Source organism: Oncorhynchus mykiss, chromosome 2, assembly GCF_013265735.2.
Source record: "Oncorhynchus mykiss isolate Arlee chromosome 2, USDA_OmykA_1.1, whole genome shotgun sequence".
NCBI classification, from domain to species: domain Eukaryota; kingdom Metazoa; phylum Chordata; class Actinopteri; order Salmoniformes; family Salmonidae; genus Oncorhynchus; species Oncorhynchus mykiss.
The window spans coordinates 70861019-70888058 of NC_048566.1; the positions used below are offsets into that span (position 1 = coordinate 70861019).

The following is a 27040-nucleotide window of genomic DNA, read 5'->3' on the forward strand; positions in this document are numbered from 1 at the left end:
TGTGTTGAGTGGGGGTGTGAGGGACAGACTAGCCAGCAAGCCAGCTAGCAAGCCAGCCAGTCAGTCAGTCAGCCAGCCAGCCAGCCAGCCAAATAGGCAGCCAGCCAAACAGCCAGCCAACTAGCCAGCCAGCCAGCTCAGGGCTGCCAGGAAACACAGTGCATTTAATGAAGCAGATCTGGTAACTCAGGTATTTTTAGAAGCCACTTACAGTGAGAGGAAACACCTCCAAATCGGTGAAAAAAAGCCTAGCCTGGTTTCTCACCGAGTTTGCCCTTTCCCATACTAATGTGTGTTTGAGCCAGTGAGAAGACATGGCTGCTTTGGCCCTGCCAAATATAACCTTGTGTGCCGGAATGCTTCCATGTTTGTGTTCTACCATGAATGTCATCATCTTCATGCCTGACCAGAACAAAACAGACAGTAATTTGATTTGCTCTTGCTGACACTCATTAACATGGCCATTCATTCTTGTGTGAATGGGTTTGCCAGAAAAATGCAGTATGCACTATATTCCCAATGTTTATTTCATGATACATTTAGTTGGCTGTCACAAAACATGCATCTCAATAACTCCTTGATTTGAAAGCGCTCTACATTGGAGGAGAGTGGAGATCAAATGACACGCTGTCGTTAATTTGAGCAATGTCTTAGTAGGCAGGTTAGTCACACCGGGAGATGACAAGACGAAAAAACAAGAATGAGAGGAGAGAGAGAGTTCCGTTCCAACCTGTTTTTCATTCATGACAGCTTGAACTCAGCCGCCGTGAAGAGTCCTCAGATGAACTTGGAGAGTTTCCTGAATTAATAAGGGAGAATGCTGAGGGCACTGTTTGGACAAAAAATAAGATCTAGATGCCTTCTCTGTCTATCTGTGTCTGTCTGGGCATGAGCTGAGAGATTGTGCTGGGAGTCTGGGATGAGAGACTGGGCTGGGAGACTGGGATGAGTGACTGGGCTGGGAGACTGGGCTGGGAGACTGGGATGAGAGACTGGGCTGGGAGACTGGACTGGGAGACTGGGATGAGAGACTGGGATGAGAGACTGGGCTGGGAGACTGGGCTGGGAGACTGGGCTGGGAGACTGGGATGAGAGACTGAGCTGGGAGACTGGGATGAGAGACTGAGCTGGGAGACTGGGATGAGAGACTGGGATGAGAGACTGGGATGAGAGACTGGGCTGGGAGACTGGGATGAGAGACTGGGATGAGAGACTGAGCTGGGAGACTGGGATGAGAGACTGGGCTGGGAGACTGGGATGAGAGACTGGGATGGGAGACTGGGATGAGAGACTGGGATGGGAGACTGGGATGAGAGACTGGGATGAGAGATTGGGATGGGAGACTGGGATGAGAGACTGGGCTGGGAGACTGGGATGAGAGACTGGGCTGGGAGACTGGATTGAGAGACTGGGATGGGAGACTGGGATGAGAGACTGGGATGAGAGACTGGGCTGGGAGACTGGGATTAGAGATTGGGCTGGGAGACTGGAATGAGAGACTGGTATGAGAGACTGGGCTGGGAGACTGGGATGAGAGACTGGTCTGGGAGACTGGGCTGGGAGACTGGGATGAGAGACTGGGCTGGGAGACTGGGATGAGAGACTGGGATGAGAGACTGGGCTGGGAGACTGGGATGAGAGACTGTGCTGGAAGACTGGGATGAGAGACTGGGCTGGGAGACTGGGATGAGAGACTGGGATGAGAGACTGGGCTGGGAGACTGGGATGAGAGACTGTGCTGGAAGACTGGGATGAGAGACTGGGCTGGGAGACTGGGATGAGAGACTGGGATGAGAGACTGGGCTGGGAGACTGGGATGAGAGACTGGGATGAGAGACTGGGATGAGAGACTGGAATGGGAGACTGGGATGAGAGACTGGGATGAGAGACTGGGCTGGGAGACTGGGATGAGAGATTGGACTGGGATGAGAGACTGGGATGAGAGACTGGGATGAGAGACTGGCCTGGGAGACTGGGATGAGAGATTGGACTGGGATGAGAGACTGGGATGAGAGACTGGGATGAGAGACTGGCCTGGGAGACTGGGATGAGAGGCTGGGCTGGGAGACTGGGATGAGATACTGGGCTGGGAGACTGGGATGAGAGACTGGGATGAGAGACTGGGCTGGGAGACTGGGATGAGAGACTGGGCTGGGAGACTGGGATGAGAGACTGGGATGAGAGACTGGGCTGGAAGACTGGGATGAGAGACTGGGCTGGGAGACTGGGATGAGAGGACGGCTGGGAGACTGGGATGAGAGACTGGGATGAGAGACTGGGCTGGGAGACTGGGATGAGAGACTGGAATGAGAGACTGGGCTGGGAGACTGGGATGAGAGACTGGGATGAGAGACTGGGCTGGGAGACTGGGATGAGAGACTGGGCTGGGAGACTGGGCTGGGAGACTGGGATGAGAGACTGGGATGAGAGACTGGGCTGGGAGACAAGGCTGGGAGACTGGGATGAGCGATTGGACTGGGAGACTGGGATGAGAGACTGGAATGGGAGACTGGGATGAGAGACTGGGATGAGAGACTGGGCTGGGAGACTGGGATGAGAGATTGGACTGGGAGACTGGGATGAGAGACTGGGATGAGAGACTGGGATGAGAGACTGGCCTGGGTGACTGGGATGAGAGGCTGGGCTGGGAGACTGGGCTGGGAGACTGGGATGAGAGACTGGGCTGGGAGACTGGGATGAGAGACTGGGCTGGGAGACTGGGATGAGAGACTGGGATGAGAGACTGGGCTGGGAGACTGGGATGAGAGACTGGGCTGGGAGACTGGGATGAGAGACTGGGCTGGGAGACTGGGATGAGAGACTGGGATGAGAGACTGGGATGAGAGACTGGAATGGGAAACTGGGATGAGAGACTGGGATGAGAGACTGGGATGGGAGACTGGGATGAGAGATTGGACTGGGAGACTGGGATGAGAGACTGGGATGAGAGACTGGGATGAGAGACTGGCCTGTGAGACTGGGATGAGAGACTGGGCTGGGAGACTGGGCTGGGAGACTGGGCTGGGAGACTGGGATGAGAGACTGGGCTGGGAGACTGGGTTGAGAGACTGGGATGAGAGACTGGGCTGGGAGACTGGGCTGGGAGACTGGGATGAGAGACTGGAATGAGAGACTGGGATGAGTGACTGGGATGAGAGACTGGGCTGGGAGACTGGGCTGTGAGACTGGGATGAGAGACTGGGGTGGGAGACTGGGCTGGGAGACTAGGATGAGAGACTGGGATGAGAGACTGGGATGAGGGACCGGGCTGGGAGACTGGGATGAGAGACTGGGATGAGAGACTGGGCTGGGAGACTGGGCTGGGAGACTGGGATGAGAGACTGGAATGAGAGACTGGGATGAGAGACTGGGCTGAGAGACTGGGCTGGGAGACTGGGCTGTTAGACTGGGATGAGAGACTGGGATGAGAGACTGGGATGAGAGACTGGGATGAGAGACTGGGCTGCCTCATCTCTGAAGCCCAGGACCTCACACAACCATCATATTTAGACAACACATTTAGGATCCAGGAAGGGTCCCCGTCAAATATGAGGCTCCAAACATTCTCCATCTCTCTATGACCAGAATCCCTTCCTGTATATAACTGTGTAAGACTCACTGCTGTTAGCTGATAAAGGTTAAATATGTTTCCATTCCCTGACTCCTAAAAGTATGTTTGATATTTAAGCCATTTTGAAAAAAAAGTATAACAACAATATTTACAGATGTTTAACAGAAGACATTCTATGTGGCACTAAAGCTGCTTAAAAGTAAGCCTATACTCAAAATGCTCTCCACTATATGGTCTCTCATGCATATACGATAGGAAAACACAGTTCTATATATTAATGTATTGCATATGTGTAAGACAACATTAGCAGGCAGCAGCTCCCTGAGGCCTGAGGGTGGAAGGAAGGGGTGTGTGTTGTTGTGACTGAACATGGGTGATGTGAAATGCCATGCATGCCTGAACACACAGACCAGCACATACCTTAGTGAAAAACACAGTGCTGGTCTTTAGTGGGCATGGGATTGGAAGAGACTCAAAAAAATGCTGGGCTGAGAGGAATGAGTTCACGTACACCTGCAAAACACTGAAGATACTTTTTTCAAGCTTTCCTGAGCCAGCTGTCTGCATGAGAAAACTAGATCAGGTATGATTGTAGACGCTATAGAGTTTGACCATAAAAATACAGTTTAAAGCAAAACATGTAGGCCTACAGTAACTCCATGAACAAACAAGCGGATGTTGTGTCTGTAAATGTGCAAAACATCTGATTAAATCGGCCAATTTGAGCTAGTCCTTGAAACGCTTCGCTGTAACAGCAACAGTAGTTTTGGATTTGTTGGTGCTGTTTGCCTTTGGCTGTTCTAGGCTGAGTGTAGGAAGGAAGCATCCTCTCTCGATCTGGCTCGCTGTGCTGATGTGATCCGCTGGGGGCTCCAGGGGAGGATCGGGTTGCTGGATGAGGATGTGGCCCGATGGAGGCCAGGGAGCTGGGGGTGGGGGAGGACTCAGGCTGCAGGAGCTACACAGGCCTGTGGAGGCGGTTGGTCCAGACGGCTGCAGACTGCTGCTACTGCTCTTGGCTCTGCTGGTAATCTTGAGACGGAGAGCTTTGACACTGTTTACAAAATGAGTGGCTACTTTACCTGACTGCTGGGGTCAGCACTGAGCTCACTAGTTTTAATCTCCATAGATGGTCTTCGTGTATAGGCTGGAAATTGCAATAAATGGATGCATGCAGATTACTTGAACTGTTAATGGGACCATGTTAATAGAGCAAGGAAGGAGATAACAATCTAATCGAACATATGGTACATTGATTTGCCACAGATGTAGGCTTGTTTCCAGGTCAGATGACATACGAGATGGCATTTAACTACCATTCAAAGATCATGGTTGTGATTAGATAATGAGTAGATATTCCTTTGATACTCATTTCTCAACGTTTTTGGCCCCTAAAACATGCAGGTTTTGTTCCAGCGAAGGCAAAATAACATCCTCTACAACAAAGGGGACTTTTGAGTTTTGAGAGTGGAATTGTATTGTAGTGTATCAAACAACATCTTTTCAGGTTTTTTCCTGAAGGTATAGTCACTGTATGCTGAAAAAGGCATATTTAATCACCATGGTTACAGCTCCCCCTCCCACTCCCCTCACCAGAGAATAATTGTTTACCATCTCTACTCCAGACTCAATAACATGCCAATCATCCAGAACCGCCCCTGCACGTCTGTTATTAGTCCACAAGAAATCTCTCCCAGTTACACCCCCTCAAACTCCTCCCCAGTAAATCATGAATCATTTCCCAACTCTGTTGCACACGTCGCACATCCTATTCATGACACTGGCACATTGGATATCTAGGATTATAAGAATGTATTTAATAATAATAATAATAATCCAATGTGTATAATATTAGGTGTTATTTTTATTTAATAACTGCTATTTTTGTTATTACTATAGGATTATATTTATTGTTTTTATTTCTGGCCTTGAAAAGCATAGATATTGCAAAATTGAAAATCAAATGAAAGTGTATTGGTTGTGTACACAGATTTGCAGATGTTATCGCAGGTTCAGTAAAATGCTTGTGTTTCTAGCTCCAACAGTGCAGTAATACCTATCTATACACACATAATCCAAAGAATTTAAATAAAACATGTATAAATATCAGATTGAGCAATGTCAGGCCAGATGGAGGGTCACATCAAGTTCCCATAGGCTACTAAACCCAAGATCGCAACAGCTCCCCATGATCACATGCCCACCGCCAGTGAGCCTTCTCGATGCAAGGATCTGACGCTCTCTCTCTGATGCAGATGCTGCTTGTCAGCCAAACCTCTCAGACCACTTATCTGCATCCTGGCCCTGCAGTAGCATTCCTGCAGCAAGATGAGCATTCTCATCCCTCTACTACAGAACTAGAGGATATCCGGGGTTTATTATAGCCTGTATTTGAGTCTAGTCTCTTGAAGTGTGTTATTGTGCTGGTTCAGAGGATAAAGGGGTTAACATTCTACTCCTTGATTACTGAGCTGCCCAGAACACTCTGGGGATACTTTACATAGGCTCCTCCAGTGACTTCAGACCACAGGCAGCAACATATGACAGGAAAAACATCCAAGTGGGTCAATGGGCTTTTATACAGCATCTATGTTTTCCAGTCTGTTACAGCACTGATTTTACTGTAGCTCTTCGTTCATTCTCCTTTTATTACTTGGAGGGTACAGGAATGTGTGGATGTCTCTGCGGTGAGCCCATTCTCTGTCTCTCTCTCTGTGTTCATTGTGTTGTTTACTACAGAGGAGATGGACCGTGCTGCTCCTCACGTTGCAGTGATTTTGCAGCATGCAGCGGGGGCAGGCTGGGCAGCTGCAGTGTCTATGGCGTCTGACCTGACAGTTTTCACTGGGAGAGGGGAGGGAGAGATTGTGCAGGGATAAGAGTATGGTACAAAACTCCTACACCCACTCCCCAACCCTCTGGTTCACTGCAGCAGGAGTGTGTTGTCAGCTCTCTCTACTGACGGTCACACATGACTGGGCACAACAACAATTCACAGCTAATATTATCTAAGCCCAGTGTTCCAGTATCATAATGAACTCTTTCATTTTTAATGAAGGATAACTGAAATTTCACTTTTTTATACTGTATCTATTTACATTTTAGCCTTAATTCAGTGATATACATGTCAATTGTGATTCATCTCCTTTAGATCAATACTGTGCAATATAGAGCACTCCTTCCTGATAAGGACTATTGGGCCTAACTAACTCCTAAATTGATGAGACATACTCTCTGACCAGTCCTGCGTGGAGCCCCTTCCTTGTTAGGTAGTCTGGTGGTCTCTTCCCTTTCTTCTGAAGCAGTGGGAACATAGCCATGCATAGCTGTGTGTAGAGCGAGCAGCGTGGAAATAGGCTGGCTGCACTTGGAGCATCTATAAATACAGGATTGTATCCTTGATACCACGGGTTGCTTGGTCACACAGGGAAATGGGCTTGACTTATATGGATTGTTAGGCAGCAACTCCACCCTCTTCCTCCCAGCGGAAGGTATGCATGTTTGGAATTTCTCTTCATTGAGGAATCTGTTTAAATGATGCGGAACCTCTCCCAGCGAGGCCCCTTTGAGTTTGCCTGGGCTGCCCCCTTTTGGCAGAGTTCCAAGAAATGAATGGCTTCCTGTTTTTTTTCTCCTCTCTGCTTTTCTTTCTCTCTCTGTTCACCTCCATCATGAAAATATGGGAATCAACTCCGAGATCAATGACTAATATGTGTTGGCATTGGATAGGCTAGTTAAAGGAAAAGCATTTCTCTTCATGGAGTAGGTCCAGAATGGCTGGGTATTTATGGAGCATTGAGCCAGAGCCTGGTTAGAGAGTTGGAATTGGAACGAGGAATGGTGTAGCTATATATAGCTCATAAAAGGACCATTTGGCTATTTAAGGAAGTGTAGTTCTCATTTGCCACCCATACTCATTCCACTGTGATAGGGTTTAGAAAAGGTTTTCCCACATTCACTCCTGTGTGCTAAAGGTGAGGAGCTGATCAGTAATAAACAAATTATCACATTCTGGATGGCAATAAATGGAGTGATTAGCCGAAGTGTTGGCTAAAGGTATCAGAAGAATTAAAAAGGATAATGCCTGTGTTGTTTTAACTAAATAGCTGAAAATGTTAGCATTTTTTGTTTGTTCATGACATTTTTTCAGTTTTTCTAGTTGATTACAAAACTCTGATGGAATGTTTGAGGAACCTCTTGTATGTTCAGCTTGTGATTTGACCAATGTGAGAAAGAATCTCAACTATTTGAGAAATGGTTAGGAGTGGGAATGATGAAAGAGTGTCCTCCCCTGTTAGGAAGATAAGTGCTAGGCTAGTTTCTACTGTGGGAGTATGATGTGTTTGCACTGCAGAATTGCTGTAGTGCATTGTCACGTTCTCCTTAACTTACACAGATGTTTGGTAAAACAGCATGAAATATTCATGTTGAGATTAGTTTAGCCCCACTCCTTCTCTCCCCTGATTCACAAGCACCGCTGATCTTCTGACACCAGACACGTCTTACACAAGCAAACAAACTTGTCTCTCGAAAAAACACCCCTACTATACACACTCCCTCTCTCTCTCTCTCTCTCTCTCTCTCTTTCTTTTTCTCATACTCTTTCTCTCTCTACATCACACTCAGTGATTGAGTATCATTCTATATGTCAGTATGCAGATTAATTACCCCAATAAACACACAATGAGTGCATTTCCTCATTAGTGCTGTGGCATGTATAGGCCTGAACAGACCAGAATGATGGAGACATGTGTATGTGTGTTTGGCTGTGCCCGTCCAGCCTGCAGCGCTTGGCCCCAGGACGCCGTTGCTAAGGGACCAGGAGTGTCGTCGTGTTGCTCGCCGTTGGCCTTCTCAGTTGGAGTTGGTATTTTACTAGCTAGATCCTCTTCACACAGGGGACAATCCTTTGCAAAAAGCACTGGGTCACCAAGGGCACCTGCACGTCAATTCACTTGGGCCCACACCCAGGCCTGTCTCTGTGTAGTAGACTTCCCTTGGCCTCCAGATTAGAGCTCCTATCATTGTGCATGAGTTACCATGGGGATATGCTGCCTCACTTTCCCTCATGCATCCCTGGGGCCCCTGAAAAAGTAATTTTCCCTTTCCTGACCAAACTCAGGTGACCTTTAACACATTAGAACTAGTGAGTCTCCTCTCCTCCTCTTCTCCTGCCGGAGACATCAGCAAATAGCACATAAGGATTATAATAAGCAGTACTAACTATGGGTTAATACCACTTAGGTCTAAACATCTTACAGCATAGGCCTAATACCTGGTCGGATATTCAGAGCTGATTACAGGCGGATTTAAAGTCTTGTAGTTGTAGAGTTGATAGGGCAGCAAATCCAATGGACTGTTTGGAGCCTGTCTTTCCTACTATTGTAATCAAAGTCAGTGTCTGTCTCAACCAGAGGGAATGCTTTGTTATTTATACCACATTGTTGTGCGGTTCAGTCCTTTTGCTATCCTCAGTAAACACTGACTATTCTGTTATTCATGTCGCTAAAAGCTTAATTTGAAACATGCCAGTGTTCTCCACATAATCATTTTACTGTTGATTTTCTCACGGTCTTGAAGGAAGTTCATCTGTCTTGGAAGCTGCTCTGGTAGTTTGGATAGGAGTTCTGAGCTCTGTAAGTGGTGTCATTTTTGTCCCTAGTTAAGGCACAATATTGGTAAACCAATGAAATACATCAATGTTGTTTCTCAAGCAATTGACTGAAAATCAGACCGCTCTGTCTCTGTCTAGCTGTCTGGGATTGTATAGCCTATGATGCATAAGATGAGGGTTTTCTTTGGAGTCTTTTACTCTTGACTTGGGTGGCAAGTCCCTTCATAAAAAACATACTTGAATAAAGGGATGCACTGTAATCTGGTAGGGCTGTACTGTAATCTGGTAGGGCTGTACTGTAATCTGGTAGGGCTGTACTGGGTTCTGGTAGGGCTGTACTGTAATCTGGTAGGGCTGGTAGGGCTATACTGTAATCTGGTAGGGCTGTACTGTAATCTGGTAGGGCTGTACTGTAATCTGGTAGGGCTGTACTGTAATCTGGTAGGGCTGTACTGGGTTCTGGTAGGGCTGTACTGTAATCTGGTAGGGCTGTACTGTAATCTGGTAGGGCTGTACTGTAATCTGGTAGGGCTGGTAGGGCTGTACTGTAATCTGGTAGGGCTGTACTGCAATCTGGTAGGTCTGGTAGGGCTGTACTGTAATCTGGTAGGGCTGTACTGTAATCTGGTAGGGCTGGTAGGGCTGTACTGTAATCTGGTAGGGCTGCACTGTAATCTGGTAGGGCTGTACTGTAATCTGGTAGGGCTGGTAGAGCTGTACTGTAATCTGGTAGGGCTGTACTGTAATCTGGTAGGGCTGGTAGGGCTGTACTGTAATCTGGTAGGGCTGTACTGTAATCTGGTAGGGCTGGTAGGGCTGTACTGTAATCTGGTAGGGCTGGTAGGGCTGTACTGTACGTCCGTAGGTTCTTCTCTTCGACCTTGTTCTGGAGCCCTCCACTGCTCCTGGAGTCAATGGATCTCCAACTACTGGCGAGACAACCTCTATTGCTCTCCACTCTCTCTTTCCCCTCCCTCAAATTCCCTTAATAGTCCCAAACAGCAATAATATGTATCTGTAGTGGGTCCAGCTCTGCAGTTTACTAACAAGGCTGGCATAGAGCAGCGTGGGGCCCTGCGCAAACATTCGCCGCCCTGACGGCACACCACTTCCTCTCTGACAGCGCTCTACAGCTCCCCAGCTCTGCTCAGCGATTACCATTTTACAGCCCACTAATCCTAAAGCCTGCCTCTCCTCGACCTCCAACGAGCACAGAACAGGCTAGGCACGCACACATAGTGTGTAAACGCGCACACACACACACACACACACACACACGCACACACACATGCACACACACACACACACCGTCCAGCTTAATCCGAGTCTCGTCATGTCACCTATCCTCACTCCTGTCCTCAGAACACTTGATATAAGTCTAATAATAGTTAACCCATTTAACCCTTTTTCCTCTCTAGGGGAAGAAGCTCATAAATGTATTCCAGTCTAAAAGCCTTTTCATTTTCATTTATTGTATTTCAAGACTGTATATGAGCTTAAACAGTGAGCTGTGCTTTATCTGTTAGCTGCATTAGTGTGTTTTCTCTCAGACCCTGTCATCCAGACCTATTGTAAAATGATGACTGTTTACTCTGACCCTGTCACCCAGACCTGTTGTAATATGGTGACTGTTTACTCTGACCCTGTCATCCAGACCTGTTGTAATATGGTGACTGTTTACTCTGACCCTGTCATCCAGACCTATTTTAAAATGATGACTGTTTACTCTGACCCTGTTATCCAGACCTATTGTAAAATGATGACTGTTTACTCTGACCCTGTTATCCAGACCTATTGTAAAATGATGACTGTTTACTCTGACCCTGTTATCCAGACCTATTGTAATATGGTGACTGTTTACTCTGACCCTGTCACCCAGATCGATAGTAAAATGGTGACTGTTTACTCTGACCCTGTTATCCAGACCTATTGTAATATGGTGACTGTTTACTCTGACCCTGTCACCCAGATCGATAGTAAAATGGTGACTGTTTACTCAGACCCTGTCATCCAGACCTATTGTAATATGGTGACTGTTTACTCTGACCCTATCACCCAGATTGATAGTAAAATGATGACTGTTTACTCTGACCCTGTCACCCAGACCTATTGTAATATGGTGACTGTTTACTCTGACCCTGGCACCCAGATCGATAGTAAAATGATGACTGTTTACTCTGACCCTGTCACCCAGACCTGTTGTAATATGGTGACTGTTTACTCTGACCCTGTCATCCAGACCTGTTGTAAAATGATGACTGTTTACTCTGACCCTGTCATCCAGACCTATTGTAATATGGTGACTGTTTACTCTGACCCTGTCATCCAGACCTATTGTAAAATGATGACTGTTTACTCTGACCCTGTCATCCAGACCTGTTGTAATATGGTGACTGTTTACTCTGACCCTGTCATCCAGACCTATTGTAAAATGATGACTGTTTAATCTGACCCTGTCATCCAGACCTGTTGTAATATGGTGACTGTTTACTCTGACCCTGTCATCCAGACCTATTGTAAAATGATGACTGTTTACTCTGACCCTGTCATCCAGACCTATTGTAAAATGATGACTGTTTACTCTGACCCTGTCACCCAGACCTATTGTAATATAGTGACTGTTTACTCTGACCATATCACTCAGATCGATAGTAAAATGGTGACTGTTTACTCTGACCCTGTCACCCAGACCTATTGTAATATGGTGACTGTTTACTCTGACCGAGTCATGTCATCTCACTAACCTGTTTCTCTCTGTCTGTTTTGCCCAGTGTGCCCAGAGAAGAAGTGTGAGCGGAGGGCATGTACGGACGGTGGTGAATGTTGCCATGCCCAGTGCCTGGGAAGCTGTACAGAGCCGGACGACGACATGGCCTGCGCAGCCTGCCTGCACTACTACCACGAGGGCCGCTGCGTGCAGCACTGCCCCCCAGACACTTACAAGTTTGAGGGCTGGCGCTGCATCACCATGGACCTGTGTGCCCGCGTGCACCTGCCCAGCGACTTTGACTTTGTCATTCACGAAGGAGAGTGCATGCCTGAGTGTCCATCAGGCTTTACACGCAATGAGAGCAATAGGTAAGAGAGCAGAGAGCACACTTCACCTCAAAGGCTCTAAAGGGCTCTAAAGGGCTCTCCAGGATCAAGCATGGTCCTGTTATGGGTCATCTATACTATTATATACAGCACTATTGTTACTGTATACAGTCCTCTGACATATTGGTTGTGGGGTTTCTCTGGCCCTGTGTTTGTTTTTTGAATTTGCATGCAGAGGTCTTCTGAATAATTCACCTCTATGTGAAACCCTTCCCCACCTGGTCCTCTCAGAGATTCTATGTGAAACCCTTCCCCACCTGGTCCTCTCAGAGATTCTATGTGAAACCCTTCCCCACCTGGTCCTCTCAGAGATTCTATGTGAAACCCTTCCCCACCTGGTCCTCTCAGAGATTCTATGTGAAACCCTTTCCCACCTGGTCCTCTCAGAGATTCTATGTGAAACCCTTCCCCACCTGGTCCTCTCAGAGATTCTATGTGAAACCCTTCCCCACCTGGTCCTCTCAGAGATTCTATGTGAAACCCTTCCCCACCTGGTCCTCTCAGAGATTCTATGTGAAACCCTTCCCCACCTGGTCCTCTCAGAGATTCTATGTGAAACCCTTCCCCACCTGGTCCTCTCAGAGATTCTATGTGAAACTCTTCCCCACCTGGTCCTCTCAGAGATTCTATGTGAAACCCTTCCCCACCTGGTCCTCTCAGAGATTCTATGTGAAACCCTTCCCCACCTGGTCCTCTCAGAGATTCTATGTGAAACCCTTCCCCACCTGGTCCTCTCAGAGATTCTATGTGAAACCCTTCCCCACCTGGTCCTCTCAGAGATTCTATGTGAAACCCTTCCCCACCTGGTCCTCTCAGAGATTCTATGTGAAACCCTTCCCCACCTGGTCCTCTCAGAGATTCTATGTGAAACCCTTCCCCACCTGGTCCTCTCAGAGATTCTATGTGAAACCCTTCCCCACCTGGTCCTCTCAGAGATTCTATGTGAAACCCTTCCCCACCTGGTCCTCTCAGAGATTCTATGTGAAACCCTTCCCCACCTGGTCCTCTCAGAGATTCTATGTGAAACCCTTCCCCACCTGGTCCTCTCAGAGATTCTATGTGAAACCCTTCCCCACCTGGTCCTCTCAGAGATTCCATTCTTAAAGAGAAGCTTCAGAGATAAAAAAAAATAAAAATGCTTCAGGCAGAAAGTCATGTTAGGTCATGAATGATTGAAGCCTGTAGACATTCCATGTAATTCAGAATCAGAGGAAGATGCTGACCTCAGTGCCCAGTATACAAAACTCATCCATTGGTGCATTACCGTAAGATACAAAAAATACTTTATGAATGTTGCTTGAAGGCATTCATGAGGGATTCCTCACAGCAGCGCTGTAACTCGGGACATTTACCCCATTTGACATTTCCCCTGTTTGAATAAGAGAATGTCTTTGTTTGTGACTCAGGGTAACTTGTCTCCATATTTAGATTTTCATTCTCCAAACGTTCCATGTTGAGTTGTTGTTGCCATATATTTGTGGACATATCAGTCTTTTTTTTTGTCTTTAGGGCCATTTAGTGAGTCACTCTCACGAAACCAAGGGTTCAATTAAGCACTCATAAAAGATTACACAGTTCATAAAGAAAGTGAGCTTCTATTTCAAAGCAAACATTAGACACATTTTTTGAAATTTTGGGTGAGTTAGGGGGAGGCATCTTAATCTGGTTTCTTGGAAATTGTAATTTTGTAGCTTTATTTGGTTAAGGACATTCCTTGACTGTTTTCCCTCTTCTCTCTCTTCCTCAATCACAGTATGTTCTGCAGTGCCTGTGATGGCCTGTGTGATAAGATCTGTGACTCCAAGACCATCGACTCAGTGGATGCTGCTCAGTCTCTAATGGGCTGTACAGTCATCAAAGGCAACCTGCACATCAACATCCGCCGTGGCAGTGAGTACCAGTACCAGTAACCAGGACCACTCAGTCTGTCTGTCTCCCCAGAGACCGGGAAGGGAGCACGGGGGCGCTGGGAGAGCTAGTGTGGGCCGCAGAGTCGTCAACATTACATCAGCTGCCTGCACTGTGCCCCAAACCAATTATCACATTTAGCTATTATGCTATGTATTTGCTCAGTTTACAAGGTGACTTACAGCTTATCTTTAGACTGTACAGTTGCCTGTGGGATTTGATGTGTTCAGTACAGTTACCGGTGGGATTTGATGTGTTCAGAGCAGGGGTTCTCACACGCTGACTGTTGTGTCTGAGTATGTGTTTGCTAACTTTCCCCTCTCCTCTCTCCAGATAACATCGCTTCAGAGCTGGAAAGCTTCATGGGGCTGATCCAGACAGTGACAGGCTATGTGAGGATCCGCCACTCCCACACGCTAGGCTCGCTCTCCTTCCTCAAGAGCCTGCGCTACATCAACGGGGAGGAGCTCATGGAAGGGTACGACAGGCCGCTCTCTGAGTCCGACCCATGTCTGGGGATTAGGGGAAGTGTCAGCGTTTATCTCATGGTAGATGTATCCCAGACGGTTTTGAAAGCCTTGTGAATGATTTGTATATGTGGCTTGGGTAAGTAAGGTTCCAGTCATAACATTTTCAGTGAGGAATTCCCATAAAACCACCATAAGACAACATGGCACCTCTCCTTGTGATGTAATGAAAAGGTGGATGAGCTATCAATCTGAATAGAAACTCTCAGGTCTCCCAGCCTATTCTGGCTGTAGCATAACATCACCAGCGGCCTATCCCTTGTCAGAGATAGGGAGTGTGTTTCTAGAGATGACCAGGAGGGTCGTGGGAAAGCCTCTCAGGCCTCTTGTTGTCATCCCTCCCAGGCTAGAGTTACAGCAGGAGGAGTGCTCTAGAGCAGCACTGACATTCTGCTAGTTTCCGAGGTGTTCCATGGAGCTGAGAGGCTCTGAGTCGCTCTGTTTCATCTCTGGCCCTCTCTGTCTGTACAGCTCAGTGTTAGACAGACACAACCGCACAATGACACCCGATCTACTTCCCTTTACACATCCACCAGATGGAAAACTGAGCCAACCACTACACAACATTTTGACAACTTTATCCTCAGTGCTCTATTCTGTGTTTAAAGTAAATCAATGGATTGAAAAGTGATTTGGCCCTATTTATGCCCACAGCACAGCTACTAGGTGTATGAGGAAGTGAACACCTGTCTGTTGTCTCCTTATCAGGATGTATGCTTTCTCTGCCATCGACAACCAGCGCCTGCAGTACCTGTGGGACTGGACCCAACACAACCTGACCATCAGGGCTGGGAGGCTGTCCTTCCGCTTCAACCCCAAACTCTGCATGTCTGAGATACACAAGATGTGGGAGAAGACGGGAATCACTGAGAAGTTTGAGGAGGACGATTTCCGCAACAATGGGGACAGAGCCAGCTGTGAGTACACCACCGGACATCTGGAGTGGGATTACTTTAACTTTCTATGCTCATTCAGTACTTGAATTAATACAATGTAGTATTTTATCATATCGCTATTGAGTTTCCTGTAAGGGGGATATCTAAGATGGGGTTTGTGTTTATAGGTGAGAGCCACATCCTGAAGTTCAAGTCCAACAGCACGGTGAGTAACCGGATCAAGCTGACCTGGGAGCGCTACAGACCACCAGACTACAGAGACCTCATCAGCTTCATTGTCTACTACAAGGAGGCGTGAGTGCTCGCATATAGCACACACAGATATTACACTATTTTACTATAGAGCCTTTATACTTCACATTTACCGAAGGTGGTGTTTTCCATGTATTCCAGACCGCACCAAAACATCACAGAGTTTGATGGCCAGGATGGGTGTGGCTCCAACAGTTGGAACATGGTTGACGTGGACCTGCCTCAGGACAAAGAGATAGACCCTGGTGTGTTGCTGTCCCCACTCAAGCCCTGGACCCAGTACGCCATCTTTGTCAAGGCCATCACCCTGGTGGTGGAGGACAAACACATCCCGGGAGCCAAGAGTGACGTGGTCTACATACGTACCAGACCCTCAGGTAAGACAGTACTAGGCTACAGTACAGCTTCTGTAAACAACAGCAAGTCACCTCAGCCATGGACAACTTTTCACCCAACTAAGATAAACTGAAATACTTCTTATCAGAACTTCATCAAATACATCCCTGTTATTAAACGCTTCATGGAAATGACACGTTTTAAACTGTATAGTAAACACCATTCACAACATTTCAACATGTGTGTGTTTTTGTCACAGAGCCGTCTATGCCAATGGATGCCCGTGCGTATGCCAACTCGTCCTCCAAGCTGGTGGTGAAATGGTCACCTCCCCTCAACCCTAACGGCAATCTCACTTTTTATCTGGTCCGCTGGCAGCAGCAAGCTGAAGACAGGGAGTTGTACCAACACAACTACTGCTCCAAAGGTCAGCATTCCAACCCCTCTTCTTATCCAACCTGTTCTGTATTTTTATCTGTGTACATTATGGAATCGATATAATAGATTTTTGCACTGATTCTCCAATAGAAGTATTGTATATGTTCTACCCTTGTATTCAGATCCCCTGTACACAGGGGATTTGTGCTTTCTTCGGGTAAGTAATTCACTAACGGGTCCCGTTCCCCTCCCACTGTACAACAGAGCTGAAGATCCCCATCAGGATATCAGCCACGGGGTTGGCAGACATGGAGGAGGACACCAAGCCCACCAAGTCTGACCTGTCTGGGGGGGATAAGGGCCCTTGCTGCCCCTGCCCCAAGACCAAGGAGGACCTGAAGGCAGAGATAGACGACGCCTCCTACCGCAAAGTCTTTGAGAACTTCCTGCACAATTCTATCTTCACCCCCAGGTAGGTGCCAGACAGCAGGCAGCATCCCTCTATGGAGAGAGATCACACAACAGTAAGATAGTAAAACTCTACCTTCCCCATTGTTAACAGCTTTTGGACCAAACCCTTCTCTGAGGCTTTGTAGATGATTATCAAAGAGCTGAGCTCACAATCTGGGTCCTGTTTTCTTTAATAGCCTAGAGAGAGATCCAGGGTCAGGACACAGTGGTGTTGTAATTACCCAGCCCTGGGACTGGGACTGACAGGATCTAAACATCATCAGGGTTTAGAGGGAGGGAGGTAGGGAGCAGAGGGGAGGGAGGTAGGGAGGGGAGCAGAGGGGAGGGAGGGACGGAGCAGAGGGGAGGTAGGGAGGGAGGGAGAAGAGGGGAGGGAGGGAGCAGAGGGGAGGGAGGGAGAGAGCAGAGGGGAGGGAGGTAGGGAGGGAGGGAGGGGAGCAGAGGGGAGGGAGGGAGCAGAGGGGAGGGAGGAAGGGAGCAGAGGGGAGGGAGGGAAGGAGGGAGGGGAGCAGAAGGGTGGAGGTAGGAAGGGATTGGGCTGGAACTGTGTCAGAGGACCCTGACAGAGAGAGAGACACGGGTGCAGGGATCAAAGGCCTGCTTACGGCACTTGTGGATTCCATCACCATGACGACAGCGGCGGCAGGATATTAAGGCCTAGCAGGCTGTAATTTAGGCAGCACAAACAAACCCGGGGAGAGGGATCTGATTAATGAGTCTGAAGGGCCTGCGCTCTGCTCGCTGGCCTGGCTGCACACTATAAGCCCGTTAGCCTTTTGTTTGCCAGAATGGGGACTGACATCTGTGTTGTGTTATCATTTTACCTTGCTCGTGGCTACGGATGCTTTACAGTTTAAAGACTCCAACCCATTCCCACACACACACTCACTCTTTGTCATACACACACACAGACACACAGATGTACTCACTCACACTGAGAGACTGATTGCGTTTTGAAATTGAGCCTTTTTCAGGGTAAACTCAGGCCACTTGTTTCCCCATACCAGATGGCAGATCAGACTGTGTGTGTGTGTCTGAGGTAAATGAGTGCATGAGCAGTACTGTGTTTGTGTATTCAGGGTACAGTTTTGAGTATTCACTGAATTAGTACCAGTTTATCTCAAAACAAATGGAATGGAAAACAAATTCTAGTCCCCTAGTTAACCTCCAGAGTGAAGCCTCTAGTGCTTGATAAATCCCAGTGCTTATACTTTGTCCTGACTAGGGCTGTTGCGGTGACCGTATTACCGCCACACCGGTGGTCACGAGTCACGAAGGCAGTCAAATTCCAGGTGACCGTTTAGTCACATTAATTAGGCTTCTCAAGCTCTGATGCTGCTGCTGGTCATTAGTAGACTACCAAACCTGCCAACTGCCTGGTACTCAAATCAAAGCAAACTTTATTTGTCAAATGTGCCGAATACAACAAGTGTAGACCTTACGGTGAAATGCTTACTTACAAGCCCTTAACCAACAGTGCAGTTAAAGAAGAGTTAAGAAAATATTTACCAAATAAACTCAAGTAAAAAATACAAAATAATAAAAAGTAACACAATAACAAAACAATAATGAGTCTATATACAGGGGGTACCAGTACCGAGTCAGTGTGTGGGGGTACAGGTTAGTTGAGGTAATTTGTACATGAAGGTAGCAGAGAAAACAGTCCATGACTTGGGTGACTGGAGTCTCTGACAATTTTATGGGCTTACCTCTGACACCACATATTGTATAGGTTTTGGATTGCAGGAAGCTTGACCCCAGAGATGTACTGGGCCGTACGCACTACTCTCTGTAGCACCTTATGGTCAGATGCTGAGCAGTTGCCATACCAGGTGGTGATGCAACTGGTAAGGATGCTCTTGATGGTGCAGCTGTAGAATCTTTTGAGGATCTGGAGTCCCATGCCAAATCTTTTCAGTCTCCTGAGGGGGACAAGGTTTTGTCGTGACCTCTTCACGACTGTCTTGGTGTGTTTGGACCATGATAGTTTGTTGGTGATGTGGACACCAAGGAACTTGAAACTCTCGACCCGCTCCACTACAGCTCCGTTGATGTTAATGGGGGCCTGTTCGACCCACCCTTTCCTCTAGTCCACGATCAGCTCCTTTGTCTTGCTCACATTGAGGGAGAAGTTGTTGCCCTAGCACCACACTGCCAGTTCTCTGACCTCCTCCCTATAGGCTGTCTTATCGTTGTCAGTGATCAGGCCTACCACTGATGTGTCGTCAGCAAACTTAATGACGGTGTTGGAGTTGTGTTTGGCCACGCAGTCATGGGTGAACAGCGAGTACAGGAGGGGACTAAGTACACACCCCTGAGGGGCCCCAGTGTTGAGGATCAGCGAGGCAGATGTATTGTTGCCTACTCTTACCACCTGGGGGCGGCCCGTCAACAAGGCCAGGATCCAGTTGCAGAGGGTGGTGTTTAGTCCCAAGGGCCTTAGCTTAGTGATGAGTTTTGAGGGCACTATGGTGTTGAACGCTGAGCGGTAGTCAATGAACAGCATTGCCATATAGGTGTTCCTTTTGTCCAGGTGGGCAAGGGCAGTGTGGAGTGCAATTGAGATTGCATCATCCGTGGATCTGTTGGGGCGGTATACGAATTGGAATGGGTCTAGGATATATTGCTGTTGCTGATTGCTGATGCTGTTGATATAAGTCATGACCAGCCTTTCAAAGCACTTCGTGGCTACCGACGTGAGTGCTACAGGGCGGTAATCATTTAGGCAGCTTACCTTCACTTCCTTGGGCACAGGGACTATGGTGGTCTGCTTGAAATGTGTAGGTATTACAGATCAGTCAGGGAGAGGTTGAAAATGTTAGTGAAGACACTTGCCGGTTGGTCCGCACATGCTTTGAGTACACGTCCTGGTAATCCATTTGGCCCTGCGGCTTTGTGAATGCTGACCTGTTTAAAGGTCTTGTTCAAATCGGCTACTGAGAGCGTTATCACACAGTCATCCAGAACAGCTGGTGCTCTCGTGCATGCTTCAGTGTCGCTTGCCTCGAAGCGAGCATAAAAGGCATTTATCTTATCTGGTAGGCTCGCGTCACTGGGCAGCTTGCGTCTGAGTTTCCCTTTGTAGTCCTTAATAGTTTTCAAGCCCTGCCACATCCGACGAGCGTCAGAGCCGGTGTAGTAGGATTCAATTTTAATCCTGTATTGACGCTTTGCTTGTTTGATGGTTCGTCTGAGGGCATAAGCGGGATTTTTTATAAGTGTCCGGATTAGTGTCCCGCTCCTTGAAAGCGGCAGCTCTAGCCTTTAGCTCGATGCAGATGTTGATGTTGCCTGTAATCAATGGCTTCTGGTTGGAATTTGTACGTACGGTCACTGTGGGGACGACGTCATCGATGCACTTATTGATGAAGCCGATAACTGACTGAGGTGGCATACTCCTCAATGCTATTGGATGAATCCCGGAACATATTCCAGTCTGTGCTAGCAAAACAGTCCTGTAGTGTAGCATCCGCGTCATCTGACCACTTCCGTATTGAGCGAGTCACTGGTACCTCCTGCTTTAGTTTTTGCTTGTAAGCAGCAATCAGGAGGATAGAATTATGGTCAGATTTACCAAATGGAGGGCGGGGGAGAGCTTTGTATGCATCGTTGTGTGTGGAGTTAAGGTGGTCTAGAGTGTTTTTCCCTGTGGTTGAACATGTGACATGCTGGTAAAAATTTTAACTGATTTAAGTTTGCCTGCATTAAAGTCCCCGGCCACTAGGAGCGCTGCTTCTGGGTTAGCATTTTCTTGTTTGCTAATGGCCTTATAGAGTTGGTTGATAGGCGGTCTTCGTGCCAGCATCGTTTTGTGGTGGTAAATAGATGGCTACGAATAATATAGAGCTCTCTTGGTAGATAATGTGGTCTACAGCTTATCATAAGGTACTCTACCTCAGGCGAGCAATACCTTGAGACTTCTTTAATATTAGACATCGCGCACCAGCTGTTATTGACAAAGACACACACCCCCACCCTTCGTCTTACCAGATGTAGCTTCTCTGTTCTGCCGGTGCATGGAAAATCCCACCAGCTCTATATTATCCATGTCGTCGTTCAGCTGCGACTCGGTGAAACATAAAATATTACCGTTTGTAATGTCCCATTGGTAGGATAATCGTAATCGTTGGTCATACATTTTATTTTCCAATGATTGCATGTTAGCAAGTAGAATGGATGGCAGTGGGAGTTTACTCGCTCGCTCGCCTACGAATTCTCAGAAGCCCGATCTGCGTCCTCTTTTCCGCCGTCTTTTCTTCACACAAATGATGGGGATTTGGGCCTGTTCCCGGGAGAGCAGTATATCCTTCTCTTCAGACTCGTTAAAGGAAAAATCTTCTTCCAGTTCGTGGTGAGCAATCGCTGTTCTGATGTCCAGAAGTTATTTTCGGTCATAAGAGACGATAGCAGCAACATTATGTACAAAATAAGTAAAAAAATAAGTTACAAACAACGCAAAAAAAAAAGACAAAATAGCACAATTAGTTTGGAGCATGTAAGATGTCAGCCATCCTCTTCAGCGCCATTAAAAAAACTCTATTGTCCCTCTAGTCACTCTGACATCAATGCAAATCTAATCGAAAATCTAATAAAACACTTCATGAGAGCTCATGAGCTCCTGTTGCGCAACATGTCTACAGGTAATGTAATTGCGTGAGAAATGGTGGCCTCTATTAAAAAGAGGAGGATCCCATCAGCTTTCTATAGGCTAGACCAGGGCTACCCAACTCTCTTCCTGGAGAGCTACTGTCCTGTAGGTTTTCAGTGCAACCCTAATTTAGGGTATCTGATTCAGCTAGTTAAGGTCTTGTTGAGCAGCTAATTAGTAGAATCAGGTGTGTTAAATTAGGGTTGAACTGAAAACCCACAGGACGGTAGATCTTCAGGAAGAGTGTTGGGCAGCCCTGGGCTAGACCTACTATATTTATTTATCCTAATATTAAGCAAATATTAAGCACATTGCTTATCTTTACAACAGGAGTATAGCCTACCTGACTGGCATGAAAATAAACCACAGGAAAAGCGTCCCCCATTTGCTATTTAAGTGCAGAGATGGCATGCATTTTCCCCCCTGCCCCCGTTTCGAGACAGGTGAATCATAATAGTCCATTCTAAATGAAAACACATTTCACACATATATTATTTAGTATATGTAAAGACAAGATTACATCAAGAATATGGGTCAATATTAGCCTATCACTTGTGAATTATATATTAACACTTGTGAATGATGCCCAGCTTAAGGCAAGAATTGGTTGTATTAATTTGGAATCTATCGCATCCCACAACTGTCCCAGACTACGTTTGTAATATATATTTCTCGCACAGAATAGAATAGGTTGACTTTTGTACTATGGGGATTAGTAGATTGACATAGACTAGTGCTTTTGCTGTTCATTAGGCCCACTCATCTTGTTGGCTGATGAAAAGTACATGTGAACAGTTCTTCCAATATCTTTAATATGCACCTCGGAATTGGATAAGGATATGCACAGTTGCGTCCCCGATGTGTCGGTCTTCACTTGTTGCCTGTGAGAAAGACCTGATCACGTGATGGAGAACCATGTGAGTGAGATGAGAGGTGTTTTGGAGCAGGCAGCATTTAGGGAGAATGGCTGCAAAAGGCATGTATTTTAGGGTGCATTACGGCCACACAAGGGGGATGCCACCTGGAAATTCGAGGCATTATCGAGTACTTCTCAAATTGTGACTGAGAGACTGACGAAGTGTGTACAGCCTGTGCAAATAACAAAGCAGAGCTCATGCCTTTCAAGCAACTTTAAAAAAAATCATCATTAGAGTCTCATCATGCAGCCTTAGAATGTATTAAAAATCAGAACATATAGCCCAACGTTTGTAGAACAACTGAAGTTACATTAATAAATGAAGCATATAGGAGTACCTATTTCTATGTTAACAGCTCAACACAGAATAGTCGCATGTGCACACTCCCTTAAATGTCCTTTCTATTTTATTCAGCTCTGTTCAATTATTTTCTTCATACTATAAAATAATGCCACGGAATTCTAAGCAAATCTTGTCTGCTAAGTGAACTAGTGTAGCCCGCAGCCATATGGCATAGTCACATCAGGACTTAACATAAGGACAACTATTCTGTTCTTCTGAAATAGACTACATTTTATTCATATAATGTTTCTTTAGACCTGTCTAAAATGATAAATGGATTTGTTGTGAAGGTGTAGGCTACATTACATGGATTTATTAGACTTTTTAAAATGTAGATGTTCCAAAGGTCTGCATGTGTGGAAGCCAGGAGATGCTAAATGTGTTTATGTTAATTAACGGTCAATTATCGTGAGACCGACAGTTATTTGCTTGACAATCATCGGCTGATGAAATTTTGTGATCGCCACAGACCTAGTCCTGACTCCAGCCTGCTTGGTACAGATTGCTCTTTATCACCTGCTGGGCCAAGCTCATGCATTCATGTAGTGTTATGAATCCCTTTCCTTCTCCTCTGTGATGCGATCTTTCACAGTATTAAAACAATATGTCCAACTCAGAAAATAAACAATAAAACAAGACCACTATTGTTAGTAGTTGTTTTCATTCTCTCTCTTCCCTGCATTTGACTGTGTTGATTTGTTATAGTATAGCTGTCTAGGAAACCGAGGAGTACCAGGTCTCTGGCCTGCCTGCCTGCCTCCCGCTAAAGGCTATTATTGTGTATGCACAGGCCCTCCACCACAACAGAGACAGCATTATCACAGAACACTCGAGGGAAGTGCCTCTGAATTAGTGTGAGTTTATTGAAAAGTTCAAGATTTACGGAGAAGGGGCGAGGGAGCGAAGGGAGGGGGAAACAGAAACAGAGGGAAGAGGAAATGTTTTCCATTCTGTCGCCCTCCTCGCTGCTCTCCCTCCTCCTCCACTCACACGCTCTCTTTGTCCGCGGCGCAGTTCGGAGTGACCGGCTGCCAGGAAATGTACAGCGAAGCCATCTGGAATTCCAATAAATGAGAGAAGGGAAGGGAAGATCCCCTTAGAGCTGGCCAGACCAGTGAACACCATTCAGTGGGATAGACTGACTGGCTCGAGTAGTAGAGGAGAATAGTCAGGGGACAGGGATGGGTGATGACCGATTAGATTCACTGACTGGACATCAGCTGATTGGGCTGTTGCAAACATGACCTCATGTAGAAGGAAGTACAGTAAAGCTTTATGTGTGTTTTGTCCTGTTGTTGGCACTGCCCTTAGCCTCTGGTTATCTCTCTATGTATCCTTCAGACACCACTAGCTTTGATACTGTATATGAGCATGAAGTAAAAAAGTCTTGGGTCCCCTTTCTCTGGCCTCACTTTTCACTGGCATGAGAGACTGCTGTGTTCAGCTGCTGTGGTAAAAGAGTAGTGTTAAATCACGCTGTTCTGGCTCCAGACAGAGTGTGCAGTCATGTCCCACTCAGGATCTCTCGCACAGCAGAAAAGGTGAGAAAGTAGAAGTGGAGCTGGGGAGGGAGGACACCAGCTGTAGTCAGCACCTGGTTAGATGGTCACGCTTCAGCTTAAGTCCTCTGTCTGGAGTTCATCTGAGGACAGGTCTGCCCTTGCTCTGCTCTGCCTGGCCCTGGCTGCTCTCTGGCATTCCTGCTGTTTGTCCCCTCTCCTGGGCACACTGGCACATGGGGGGGGTCTACCCATCACCCCTCTCATTCATCTCGGGGGTGACCCAGTCTTCAATGGCAGGCAGTCTTGTACTATCTTCCAAGCACTTGTCTTTTATACAAGATGTTCATTAAAGCTATGCCAGTCCTCAGTGCTGTTGTGTTTATTGTTAATAGTAACTAATACTTTTGGAGAGAGCTGGACCGTGGACTTTGCTGGAGCAGTTAAAATGGTCAGAATGGAATGTTGACAGTGGTGTGCGATGGCTACTGTTTTCTTCCCACAGATCTGTCTGTCAGCTGTGTTTTTCCACTCACAGTAAATAGTATTTTCCTGTGGGTGCCCGGTCAGTCTCAAGGTCTTTTGTCACGCGCTCATAATATTGTCATACTCACAAGGAACAGTTCTGAGAGGACATTGTCATTGGCTTTCTACAGTTGCTAAAGTTCTAGATGCTGGAATGTAAAACAAAGCAGAAACAACATTCTCTTGGATTCTTGTGTAAACCCTGCTGGCCGGCACTGTTAGGTGAAGTTAGAAAAGGATCCTTCGGAGGTCACAGTCATTTCAGATTAACTCATCAGTCATTCACTAATTTACCTCTCCTTAAAGACTCAGCTAAGTAAAGATTAACCAACATTACATATTGACTTTATCTTTTCCAAGTGTACTGCAAACACCGCATGAATCTAAATATATTCTGGATTCCCTGTCATTTGGTTCAACATATACAGCACATCCCACCACTGTCAGACAGTCCTGTATTCTCCTTAGCCCACTTAACTGCACTGTGGGCTGACTGTTGAATTCTTTCAGAGACTCAGAGAGAGCCAGTCGTTACGCGTCTCCTAAAATGTGCCTCTAGGTAAGGTCTGCTCCTCTCGGTACCGCCACAGCGTCCCCCGTGTGTTGTGGATTCCCAGTGGCCTCGCCTCGTAGCATCTGGTGAGCTGCTGCTGCCGCTGCCTACATGTTGTCAGTGGCTCCAGCTAGGGTCCACCTGCAGTCGGCCTGGCTCTCCATCATCACACCATCATCCTCCTCATCATCCTCATGACTGTGTATACATCCATCTCCATCGTTCCATGAAAGAGGGCTGCAGTCCTGTTGCAGGCTCTCGTGTTTGCTCTTTTTGGGTGAAATTTACCATTTTGATTTTGTGTTTATTGCTTTATTTACATTATTCTTTATCATATGAAAACTACCACTATGCATCAAACAGGTGGTTATTATTCTCCCATGACTTTTCCCTGAGCAGTGAATTTGTCCCGTGGATGAGGACATGTAGGATAACTCAGTCAGTAGGCGTCTGTATGGACAGGCTGCTGACAGTGTGTGGATGTGTGCTCTCTCTGCACCTCTCTCCCATCCCTCTGACCTCATCACACCACACAGCTCCACAGGGAGCAGACCACTGCAGCTGGACAGACACACTGCAACAACAAATAACACCAGGCCACTTCAACATACTGTACTCTACTCTCAGTTGAGTTGTATCACACTGGAAACTGTCATTTTACTACATGATATGTACTTATGACTACTTCTTATTCCCATTCTGGATTCTTGTAGAGGACCCCACCCTGTCCCGTGAGGTTGAAGGGGATGTTTTTGCTCAGTGTGACTCGGTGTCGATGACGTCATGTGGGCGGTGTATGTAGGCTACAGTATACTGTATGTACAATATTGTGTGATGTAGTGATGGGGGAAGAATTAAGATACAGTAGAGTATCGCACTATTGTTTTTGACGATATTATATCGATTCTATGACTATTGTATTGATTCTCTAAAAATATTGTCTGTACTTGCACCAAAAGTCAGGTATTTCTCCTTCTCTAGCTTTTTTTCCTGTCTTGTTTTTATACTCAACAAAAATATAAATGCAACATACAACAATTTAAACAACAATTTACTGAGTTACAGTTCAAAAAGGAAATCAGTCAATTGAAATAAATAAATTAGGCCCTAATCTATGGATTTCATGACTGCGCAGGGGCACAGCCATAGGTGGACCTGGGAGGGCATAGGTCCACCCACTTGGGAGCCAGGCCCACCCACTGGGGAGCCAAGCCCAGCCAATTAGAATACATTTTTTCCCCACAAAAGGGCTTTATTACAGACAGAATTACGTCAGCCGTCCAGGTGGCTGGTCTCAGACGATCTCGCAGGTGAAGAAGCCAGATGTGGAGGTCCTGGGCTGCGGTTGTGAGGCAGCTTGGACATACTGCCAAGTTCTCTAAGATGGCATTGGGGGCGGCTTATGGTAGAGAAATTAACATTAAATTCTCTGGCAACAGCTCTGGTGGACATTCCTGCAGTTAGATTGCCAATTGCACAATTGAGACATCTTTGGCATTCAAATGTA

General features: G+C 46.7%; 1 protein-coding gene across 2 annotated transcripts in view; it reads left to right on the forward strand.

Moving 5' to 3' along the window:
• igf1ra (insulin-like growth factor 1a receptor) overlaps positions 1-27040 on the forward strand; it is a 110748-nt gene that overhangs the window by 66489 nt on the left and 17219 nt on the right. For both annotated transcript variants that reach the window (XM_036954830.1, XM_021570658.2), the window contains exons 3-10: positions 11957-12263; positions 14035-14171; positions 14523-14667; positions 15425-15633; positions 15780-15906; positions 16006-16241; positions 16460-16627; positions 16843-17050. In XM_036954830.1, coding sequence (XP_036810725.1) covers positions 11957-12263; positions 14035-14171; positions 14523-14667; positions 15425-15633; positions 15780-15906; positions 16006-16241; positions 16460-16627; positions 16843-17050 — 1537 coding nt within the window. The remainder of the gene's footprint in view (positions 1-11956; positions 12264-14034; positions 14172-14522; positions 14668-15424; positions 15634-15779; positions 15907-16005; positions 16242-16459; positions 16628-16842; positions 17051-27040) is intronic.